Genomic DNA, 12,166 nt, shown 5'->3' with positions numbered 1-12,166 from the left:
GCACTAAAAGCCACACTAGGATAAATATTTGTCCTACCTCAGAGTAGGACATGAGAAGTATATATGAAGCATCCTAGTCCCAGTCCCAGCAAGGAGGAGAGCACATCTGAGAACGAATGACATCCCAATTCTACAGTACCCCTTGCCACACATACACTCATGATGATGTTTTGTATTTTTCTGATGCAAACGCTAATGTTGCAACATAATGATAATAAGTAGATGAAGGAAAACAAAGTACCATATTGCATTAAGCTGCACATACTGTAACTGTTACCACTGTGCAACATCACGCTAAATATTGTAACAAACAAAGATCCACTGCGGTACTTCTAGAAGAATCACCTTTCCACAGTTATGGCACACAGGAAATGCCTCGTAAAGTAAGTTTGTGAAACTAGCCATGTCTATTCCTGCACTGTTACTGAGGTCGAGTTCAACCTTGCACAACTTTTCTGATCGTTTTTCACTGTGGTATGCAATGCCTCTCTCCAGTATCTTTCTTCCTTTATATTCAGTGCCTTCCAGATTAGTAAGGTGTAAAGCAAACATTTTAGGGGTTAGAACATTCCAGAGAGTGAGACAATTCACTATCAATAATCCATCTAGAGGGTAATATGCCAGCTACTACGATAAAATTTGTACCCATGACCATCAATGGGTTAAATACAGTGACATTGGCTTGTGATTCACAAATGCATGGTCATCCACATTTGGGGCAATGACTGTTACGTGTGTCTCTATTTGCATACAGAGAGCTTTTTTAATATTACTTTATGTAGAGTCATGGGTAAATGCATAATCTGTTTATTACCTCACATGCCTTCAAAGTTTGGCGATAATTCAGAAATGCTTGGTTGTGACAAACCCAAACCATTGCTATCACAAACCTGCCTGCCTTTCCCTATGGCTAAAAAGCATAACGTTAACAACACTTTAATTTCGACTTATTGCGCATGGCTTCTCCACGTAGATGGGAGGATAATGTAATAAACAAAAACATTATCCATATTACTAACCAAGAATAAACCGGATATGGACGCAGGGACACGGCGATGGGACCATGAGACGTACTGCACAGGCGCACGTCTCATAAACTGCAAGCGAAGTCGTATCCACCGCGAACAAAGGAGTCAAGGCCCAAGAATTTAAGAGCTCAACTAACGTGAATGAGAAATGAAGCAACAACGCGCCCATAGCTACCACTAACGACACAACCACACAAAAAAGAGGATTCTGCGCTGCACCGCAGAGTCAAACGTGAGAGGCTACGGAGGCCCCACAGGTCCACAAAGACAGTACGAAAGGCGCAGGTGTCACCGCCATATTGTGAGTGGCACTACTGCGGAGTGAAGGCGCAGGCGTCACCGCCATATTGTGAGTGGCACTACTGCGGAGTGAATTTAGGATTAATGTGCTGCTTGGGATTGTACAAACCGCTGAACGCTTTACACCAAATTCAAACACAATACAGCTCAACGATACAAACACGAGCCCACCTGGATAAGATCAATGAACGCAGGCACCTACAACGCGCGTCTGAAACTGCGGAAGCAAAGCAGGCACGGGTTCAAAACGACAGACCACAACTGACGGAGATAAATAATCTCTTTCAAATCTATTTCGTGTTACCCAAGACCAGGGGTTGGCGAGCGAATTGAGCAGGGGGCAGAGCCCCCTAGTAATGTTCCTAATATTATCTGATTTCTGTCATATCAATATCTTTTTGAAAAGTTCATTGCTGTTCAAGGTTTCCAAATCATTCAGCCTTCCCTGGGATCTGTGTGCTGATCTCTGCCTGAACCCAGTCTTCAGGTAGCTCTTAGTAAACTAGGGCAGCTCACAAGCTCTCCTAAATCCTGGTAAAGTTAGGAGTAGTTTTCCAAATCAGGAAAATTTATAAAATGGCTTTACTCCTACTAATTCCAGTTAGGGCAATTTTTCTATTCTGAGAAATTGAATACCATCCCAAAACGTCTTATTTCAGTTCTGGGGTGTTGGGATCAAAGTCTATTCTTGCATCAAGTAAGCCAAAAACTGGTCATTTGTGGACCTCTTCCATTGCAAGGTTTACTCAAATAGAATGGAAAATCGAACTTACACAGAGTTGTCAATCAATCTAATCCGAGCACCTTTGTGATGTACAAAAGAAATCCACACAAATATGAAGAGAATGCGTGAACTCAAAGCAAAGATTGACGATGGGTGTGAATTTAGAATGATTAACCTGTGATAGGACAATTCTATCCTGCTTTGTTCTTTTTGTGGCTGCACTGCTGAAACCATGTTATTTTTTCAATAAAAAAAAAATTTCAATAATAGCACCTGCCCACCACTAGAGATAAAAAAAAGTCACTTTTTTAATTTTAGAAGCATTTTAATTGAAAGAAATCTAACTCTGGCATGCAGCCTAAACAAAGTAAGTAAAGTAATCAGCATCCAAATTAGAATTGTTTCTGCACTTGAAGAAGAAACAACATCACCAGCTAAAGAAAAAAGAAAGCCATTGAGTGACATAGCACTTCGACAATGTGGATATATTTAAATCATGGAACAAACTAAATACAGCAGCAAAGCAAGTTATTTAAAATTCAATGAAATATTTATTATGAAACTGAGAAAAATAAGGTCAACATGCCATCCTATGTGGTTAATATTCCATGCAAAACAAATATGCACTGAAAAAAATAAAGAAGATCCCAAAATAACCTACAATGAGAAGGCTGACCCAGCTGTGCTGCAAAAGTAGTATGTCACAAGTTCAAATTGTGTGAATTAACAAGTTTTCACATGTGTTGTATACAGTGTTAAGTGATCAAGTAATCAGAGAAAATTATTACTACCCAATGTACAGCAGCATAAATTGTTATGGCACGTATTAATGAATAGTATATTTCAAATTATACATTGTATTATATCAGTAAATTCCACATTACCAATATAACTTATTTCACACATTCAATTAAACTTATCTTAGACTGAAGAGATTGAGAGTTCAGAAATTTTATGGCAGATGGGGGGAAAAAGCTATTTTTTAGTGTGTTTGTGAATATTCGGATTGATCTAAAGCATTTACCTGATGGGAGGAGCTCAAAAAAAAAAGAATTTCTAGGATGAGTATTACCCTTGTTAAGGTTTTTGGCCCTTCTCACACTGCGAGTCTTGTATAAGAGTTCAAGTGATGTCAGTTCAATGGAGATGATGACCCGCTGCAGGGCTTCTTTAGCAGCCTTGGCACAGCTGTTGTACCAGGCTGTCAATCAGTTAGCCATGATGCTCTCTATAGTGCATCTATAGAAATTGACCAGCAAGTTCTGAGGGAGTTTAGCACTACTTAGCTTCCTCAAAAAACAGAGGCATAGTTGTGCTTTGCCTATCACAACCAAGGTGTTGTCACTCCAGGACAGGTCCTCTGGGATGGTGACTCCCAGAAACTTTAAGCTAGAAACTCTCACCAAAACCTCTGCATCGATTATCAGACCGTTTTTGTTTTTTTGTTTTTTATTGGTCCTAAACTCAAGAATATATATCTATAATAAGCAATAAACTGCAAGCAGGAGATGTATCAATAAACTGGGAAGGCAGCATAAAGAAGGACGCCTAACGCCTGGACAAACTGGTGAGAAAGGCAGGCTCTATTGTAGGCACGGAGCTGGACAGCTTGACATCCATGGCAGAGCAACGGGTACTGAGCAGGCTCCGGTCAATCATGAAAAATCTACTGCATCCACTGAACAGTATCATCTCCAGACAGAGGAGCAGCTTCAGCGACAGACTGCTGTCACCGTCCTGCTCCACTGACAGACTGAGGAGATTGTTCCTCCACCACACTATGCGACTCTTCAATCCAGGGGTTTGAGGGGGTAAACGTTAACATTATTCAAAGTTATTGTCTATCTATATACCTGCATTGTTATCACTCTTTAATTTAATATTTTCTTTATCAGTATGCTGCTGCTGGAGTATGTGAATTTCCCCATGAGATTAATAAAGTATCTATCTAAATTGTCAACAGACGTATTGGACTAAATGTTATAACTCATTTTGGTTTAAAATGCCTTAAGGTGGTTAAAAACATCCACAGACAGTCAAGTTTGGACTGTGTACTCTCAGGAAAAGTTCAAAAATACCAGCAGCTAAAAAAGTTGGTTACAATGGTCCTGCGAATTGGTGTTCAAGTATGTAACAATATAATCTAAAAGTATAACGCAATATAATCTTTCATATAGACAATGGTCTGGTCTCACCATATGTGTAGCTTGCGACTTAGCAGAGTAAAGGGGTTAATACAACACAAATAAGGATGCGTTCTTCAAGACTGCTTTTGGGCGAGTTTCGATTTCCTGCGTCTTACCACCACTTTTTCGAAACCGCAAGCTCTGGATTTTTTGCCCCGAGTCAGAATTAACACCTACTGTACGTACAAAACATTTCACTTTATTAAAATGAATGATCGGCAGAATCAACTGATTCATGGTGCACGATACTACTGCAATACTGTTTGTGAGAACATTACATATACACACACATATACCCATATACAGTACACACAAATTGTATGCACGTAGCACAAATCACCCGTCGGCATCTGGCTGTACAGCAAGGGGTGTGTAGTGTATGATAGCCGGATTCTTTGAGGATAATCTTAAATGCGTACTTGTAGATGTTTTTTTTTTTCCTGTGGAATGATGCTGAGTCAGTCAGATGCTTTTAGGCGAAGCCTGTCTCTGCGTCTGCGACACAGTTATACTATACACTTTAAGGATATACTGAGCTCGTTTAACACTCGACAACCTACCGACTTCACTGCTACTACCTGTTATTTCTCAGACTTCTTAGCACACACAACACCTGCTCCAAATAGGTGTGCAGAGCATCCCTCCAACGGCCGGGCAACTGTTGGTCATCTCCTGTTGGATCCATTCCACCGTCGACTCCCTGCAAGGGACTCAGGTAGCCTTCGACCGGAGCAAACTCCAGCTGCAGCTCACGAACAAACGAGCCAAACTTCCGCATGAGAAACTCCAGTTTGGGGGTCTCGTCCGTACGCGGACCCGAACCGCCGCCGAGGCGTAGCTTGAGCTGAGGCCACAGCGCCGGGTAGAACAGGCACTCCCTCCAGCGCGAGCACACCGCTGAGGCCCGCAGTTTGTCCCGGGCCGGTAGAAAGGAGAAGATGTGGACTATAAGCTCGCTTGGCAAGGCCGAGGCTCCGACGCCACCGCACAGAGCCATGGCCCACTAAATAAAAACTGTGCCGCAAACGTCAAAGCGAAAACAAACAAAATAAGAAAGACGGTGCTTCCAGAAACAGCCTGCAGACAAACAACGTTAGCGCCAGTCAGCTGAACCCTCCAGTGAAAACAAACATCGCCCCGCAGCCTTCCGTTCGCTACTACCTGAATGCACTTCTAAGGTAACGGGGAGGATCGTCAGTATACGAGGGTCGTGAGTTAAAAGCAGGCTGCAGTTAGGACATTCGCATAACTACATTGATTTACAGTACATTTATAAAACATGTACACAGTAAAAGCTCAACACATTAAATGGTAGCCGTCTTTGGAAATGACATGTCAGTATGGTCACCCCCATATGCTTATGGTATGATCCAAGTTCAGTTATTTTTGCTGTACCTGTTATTTTACTGCAGAGGGAGTCTTGTGGGTGCGCACATTTGGACGCATGCGCAATAGTACATTGGTAGTTCAGTAGATCTGAGTTTATGCTCTGTGTAAACCGATGAGCCTTCTTTTTAATTTATCAGTGGTACGATATCTAAACGAAAAATTCTTCCTCAATAGTATTGTACTGACCGCACTTTATAAGCTACAGCTACACGCATGTCCACCGCACCGGTGGACATGCGTGTAGAATTTCAGCATACAGTATCTCCAATCTGAGTTTGTTCTTACAAAGGGTTCAAGCTGTATTGAAAGCATCTTGATTGGTTTCAGTCCCCAAGATAGAGCAGCCGAAAGTCTTAAATGACTACCGACTCGTGGCTTTGATCTCACACATTATGAAGGCCTTGGAAAGACTAATATTGGCTCACTTGCAACAGCACTTGACCTTTTGTAGTTTTCCTACCAGGACCACATTGGGGTGGTCATTGCTGTTATCTATCTGGTAAATAGAGAGAAACAGGGCAGCAGGGTGGGGATATTGTTTTTTGACTTGTCTAGTTTATTTAACATCATATAGCCCAAACTGCTGGGGAAGAAATCCCAGTCAATGAGAGTTCATTTTACCAGTGTGTCCTGTGTCCTGCATAACAGACTACTTAACTGGTAGACTACATTTTGTGCTATTTGACAACTGTGTATCAGACGCGGTCATGAGTAGGAATGAGATTCCACAGGAAACTGTACTGGCTTCCTTCATGTTTACCCTGTATACCTCCGACTTTAGATACAATACTGAAGAATCAAGTCATCTGCAGAAAGTTTCCAATGAAACAATAGATGTGTGCTTCAACAGTGGGCAAGGAGAATTAATTCAGGACCGTAAGTAAAGAATTTTGCATCAATGTGAAAAAGGAAACAATCATAGACTTTGGGGAGGGTCAGAACTACTCTGCCCCTGGTTCTCATTGAAGTTGAAAATGTTGAGGTGGTGAGGGCATACAGATACCTTGGGGTGCACCTGAACAACAGACTTGAGTGTAGTACCAACACAGAGGCTGTATACAAGAAGGGTCAGAGTCGCTTTCGTTTCCTGCGGAGGTTGTGGTCATTTGGTGTATGCGGGTCATTCTTACATGTTTTCTACCAGTCTGCAGTGACCAGTGTATTTTTCTATGTAGTAGTGTGCTGGAGAAATAGCATTAGTGTAGATGATGCCAGCAGACTAAGTAAACTAATTAAAAAGGCTAGTCAGGCTGGACTCACTGGAGGAAGTGTTAGATCACACAGTTACTCAGTAAGCTACTTACTATATTGAACAATGATTCTCACCTTCTCTGTGAGGTTTCAGCTAAACAGAGGAGCTCATTTAGTAACAGACTGAGACAACTGCATTGCTCCTAGGAGTGCTGTGTGAGGTCGTTTCTACCCTAAGCCATCAGGCTCTATAATGAGTCACCCCTCGGCCACGGAGATGTTGTTCTCTGTGTGCTTAGTGATACTGAGCTGGTCTAACAGACATCTTAACAGACAATGACATTGAGTGCAATATATGGTGGCAATGACTGACATCCTGTACTGTGAACTTGTAATTGTAATCATTTTACACTTAAATACCTACACTTGGTTAATTTACTTTTTGGTAATTTTTGTTAGATGTGCATTTGTATCTTGTGAGCATTCAAGATTGCTATAATTTTTATATGTATAATTGTGTCTTTTTCATCTTCAGCTGTAAATCTGTAATTTCCAGGATTAATAAAGCTTCTTTCTGAAAGACAGCTTGCTTATGAAAGGAAATGGCCCAGAAGGTTACATCTTCTTATAGTATTGATCTTGAGTGTGCTCCTGTAGTGGAGTAAGACACAGCTCTGTAAAATGAATATCATAAAAAATGTTTTAATTGTGAATAGTTATTTTATTGGCATTAATGAACACAGGATTGGGTCACTGCTTTTTGCAGATGATGTTGTCCTGTTTGCTTCATCAGGCTGTGATCTTCAGCTCTCTCTGGATCGGTTCGCAGCTGAGTGTGAAGCAGCAGGGATGGGATTCAACACCTCCAAATCCAAGACCATGGTCCTCAGCCGGAAAAGGGTGGAGTGCCCTCTCAGGGTTGGTAGCGAGATCCTGCCCCAAGTGGAGGAGTTCAAGTACCTCGGGACCTTGTTCACAAGTGAGGGAAGAATGGAGTGTGAGATTGACAGGCGGATCGGTGTGGTCAATTTACCAGTCGATCTACAGTATATGACCGAAAGAACGAGATCGCGAATACAAGCGGCTGAAATGAGTTTCCTCTGCAGGGTGTCTGGGCCTTCCCTTAAAGATAGGGTGAGAAGCTCAGCCATCCGGGAGGGACTCAGAGTAGAGCCGCTGCTCCTCCGCACCGAGAGGAGTCAGATGAGGTGGCTCGGGCATCTGATCAGGATGCCTCCTGGACGCCTCCCTGGTGAGGTGTTCCGGACACGTCTAACCGGGAGGAGACCCAGGGAAAGACCCAGGACACGCTGGAGGGACTATGTCTCTCGGCTGGCCTGGGAACGCCTTGGGATTCCACCGGAAGAGCTAGAAGAAGTGGCCGGGGAGAGGGAAGTCTGGGCATCTGTGCTCAAGCTGCTGCCCCCGCGACTCAACCTCGGATAAGCAGAAGAGAATGGATGGATAGATGGATAATGAACATAATAAAAATATATGAGAATGTTTCTATTTCATCACATTTAAGTACAATGTTGAGAAGAAAATTAATTAAAATGTAACAAATTATCCATATTCATGAATACAATATTGTTCTAAATCAATTTATCATGAAAATATTTAGTCATTCTAATGTTTTAAAGATATATGTAAAGAAACCAACAATATGTATTCTTTGACTTACATGTAACCTCTCAAGTTTTTGTCACTCCTTAGTTTTTTGATATTAAACTTCATTTGGTGACTCATAATTTGTCCATTTATTTCTGTTGTGTTCTTCTGAATCAGCCAGTAATAGTCTGCTATAATTCTGACATCCCAAAATCCCTGATACCTTCTTTTGTGTACATGATATCCTGATGGAAACTTTCACCCTGCTCTTCAATCACTGTTCCAGGATTGTTTGGGATGTAAATCCAAAAAGTGAACTTTGTGGCTCATCATGTTGCAACCCAATACCCTAAACTCAAATGAATAAATTTTCCCCAATTTCTTTATAATTTGTTACCTAAACACTTAGAAATTACTTCTTGGAATGATACCCAAGCCTCTCATTCCAGGTTGTGCATCAGAAATCAGTTTTCTAATATCAGTTCCTGGAAAAAGGCCTTTCAATTTAAATTCATTTTAGACAAAACCAAAAATGTTTAGCTCAACTGCATAAAATGGGCCCCAGCTTTTTGATAAGGCTTGGACTAACTGCTTCATTAAACCAATCTTAATATAAGGGGCTGTAGCTTCACTTTATCTGGATCCACCAAGCTTGGTCTGATGATTTTTTAGCACCAAGCTGTAGCTTTTTTATAGCTGACCATGCCTTCCGAGCCAAATGTCAATCCTTGGCTCTGATGTTCCACTGACAGAGAAAATATCGGAATTCTGTATGGACTGTCTACTGACCCAGTAAGGTAGACAAAACTTTCAGGTCCCCTCATATGAACCAATAGTGTTCACAGTAATTAATTTTCTCAAGAAGGTCATCACAGCTTTAAATATAGATTTTAATGTTAAGTTCAACCAAATTATCATTAAATACAATATTGATATTTAACTAATAATGCAAATACAATAGCAAACTATAATTAATAGCTAAAAACTGTTTTGTGAAAATATATGTTAAAAAAAAAAACATTGACTAGTGGCTAACTAATAAACTTTATAAGGACATTGAGAACATACGTATACTTGTGGAGCAAAGGGACCAGTCATCCATCCCACTCCTGTCTGCACTATACAAAGCATAAAGTATCCAGGAGTTTAACCTTAAAGGAATACTCCACCCAAAAATGAACATTTTTTTTTATCTGTTCCTTACCCCATATTGTTTATAGTAATGCCAAGACATTTTTTTAATTTCATGTTTTTATGGGGGTGGCACGGTGGCGCAGTGGTAGCACTGCTGCCTCGCAGTAAGGAGACCTGGGTTCGCTTCCCGGGTCCTCCCCGCGTGGAGTTTGCATGTTCTCCCCGTGTCTGTGTGGGTTTCCTCCCACAGTCCAAAGACATGCAGGTTAGGTGGATTGGCGATTCTAAATTGGCCCTAGTGTGTGCTTGGTGTGTGGGTGTGTTTGTGTGTGTCCTGCGGTGGGTTTGCACCCTGCCCGGGATTGGTTCCTGACTTGTGCCCTGTGTTGGCTGGGATTGGCTCCAGCAGACCCCCGTGACCCTGTGTTTGGATTCAGCGGGTTGGAAAATGGATGGATGGATATTTGTCACAGCTGAAAAAAGACATTTACTGTCCGATAGGTACTTGATGGCCCCCTTGGCCGAGGTGGGTAAACGGGCTACATTGCTTTTCCAGTACTGAAGCACACAGTTATTTCTGGTGATAAGGGGCCTCGTTGAGAAGGTTATTCAGGTGAAAGAAATAAAAAAACAACAAGTTTAGAAACATTTACCTATATAATCCATCCATCCATTTTCCAACCCGCTGAATCCGAACACAGGGTCACGGGGGTCTGCTGGAGCCAATCCCAGCCAACACAGGGCACAAGGCAGGAACCAATCCCGGGCGGGGTGCCAACCCACCACAGGACACACACAAACACACCCACACACCAAGCACACACTAGGGCCAATTTAGAATCGCCAATCCACCTGACCTGCATGTCTTTGGACTGTGGGAGGAAACTGGAGCGCCCGGAGGAAACCCACGCAGACACGGGGAAAACATGCAAACTCCACGCAGGGAGGACCCGGGAAGCGAACCCAGGTCCCCAGATCTCCCAACTGCGAGGCAGCAGCGCTACCCACTGCGCCACCGTGCCGCCCATACCTATATAATAATAACAAAAATAATAAATCGTTATTAGATTAACCAGATTTGTGGTAAAGAAAAACAGGACAACCCCACTATAAAAACCTCCGCCATTAACAAAAACTTGAAAGCTTGACGTAGAAAGATTTGAGTCATATAATGGGCATTCTGTATAAAGTGTGATGCAGATGTGCTTTTAAGAGATACACCACAATGAAACACTGTATCGCAAATGTGCCTTGAAATATTGAGAGAATACTGTACGTTTACTGGAGTTGATCTTGTCTTAAAATCTTTTACAGTCTGGACGCCGGGGACACGTCTTCACAAGGTACAAAGCGTGAAGCTGTATTTTAGCATTTAGTCGAACATGTTCCTCTTATTTGTTAAGTGTCCACTAAATTAAATGACTCCACTATGTTTCCACAGTGACTCGACTGTTCAAAATGGAAAAAAAAACACAAACTGCGCCAAATGATCTTTTGGAAGTTGCAACGTATGATTTTTGGGTTACAAAAAAAAATTAAATCCGTAACAAAGTTTTTTTTTTCAATTCGGGATGTCTGGTCAACCTAATTATTAAAATTATTGTTCATAATTTTATGATTCAGTTATTTTACCTCGGTAGTTGAATGTGGTTTTGCAGCCACATACGAATTTTCTTCAAGAACTTCTTCATACATCTTCAACAATGAAGCAGCAGCATCTCTCCGAGCGCAAATCCCTTTCTCTTGTGGTTCGATGTTGCTCTCTACAGTCGTGGGCAAAAGTTTTGAGAATGACACAAGTGTTGGTTTTCACAAAGTTTGCTGCTTCAGTGTTTTTAGATCTTTTTGTCTGATGTTTCTATGGTATACTGAAGTAGAATTACAAACATTTCATAAGTTTCAAAGGCTTTAATTGATAGTTACAATACATTAGGTTTATGCAAAGAGTCCATATTTGCAGTGTTGGCCCTTCTTTCTTTTTCAAGACCTCTGCAATTTGCCCTGGCATGCAGTCCATCAACTTCTGGGCCAAATCCTGACTGATGGCAGCCCATTCTTGCATAATCAATGCTTGGAGTTTGTCAAAATTTGTGGGTTTTTGTTTGTCCACCCGACTCTTGAGGATTGACCACAAGTTATCAATGGGATTAAGATCTGTGGAGTTTACTAGCCATGGACCCCAAATGTCGATGTTTTGTTCCCCAGGCCACTTAGTTATCACTTTTGCCATGTTATGGTGCTCCGTCATGCAGGTAAAGGCATTGTTCATCACCAAACTGTTTCTTAGATAGTTGGGAGAAGTTGCTCTTGGAGGATGTTTTGGTACCATTCTTTATTCATGGCCACATTTCCTACAGATGCTGTTAAATGAAAAATGTATATAAAAAAAGCTGTGTCTTTTCACACATTAGTGTCCGACCTCCTGTTAATTGCAAAAACAATAGCAAAAAGTAATATTTTCATTTTGTTCAGTATCTTTTATTGAAAATATTTCAATCTAATTGAAAGCCCTCTGTAGCAGGAATACACCACAGGAGACACACATTAATCTCTTCATAATTTTAAATACAGGTGTCTTAAAACTATTTTATAATGAGGCCAAGGCC

General features: G+C 41.5%; 1 protein-coding gene across 1 annotated transcript in view; it reads right to left on the bottom strand.

The window, feature by feature from the left end:
* Positions 1-5,643, bottom strand: part of LOC114666358 (F-box only protein 33) — a 42,466-nt gene extending 36,823 nt beyond the window's left edge. The window contains exon 1 of the mRNA XM_028821184.2: positions 4,817-5,643. Within this exon, the coding sequence (XP_028677017.1) occupies positions 4,817-5,235 (419 nt within the window). The 5' untranslated portion in view covers positions 5,236-5,643. The remainder of the gene's footprint in view (positions 1-4,816) is intronic.
* Between the last annotated feature and the right edge of the window lie 6,523 nt (positions 5,644-12,166).

The sequence above is a fragment of the Erpetoichthys calabaricus genome, chromosome 16 (assembly GCF_900747795.2).
Source record: "Erpetoichthys calabaricus chromosome 16, fErpCal1.3, whole genome shotgun sequence".
Taxonomy (NCBI): Eukaryota; Metazoa; Chordata; class Cladistia; order Polypteriformes; family Polypteridae; genus Erpetoichthys; species Erpetoichthys calabaricus.
The sequence above is the reverse complement of the archived record's forward strand: the minus strand, read 5'-3'. Positions and strand labels throughout refer to the sequence as shown.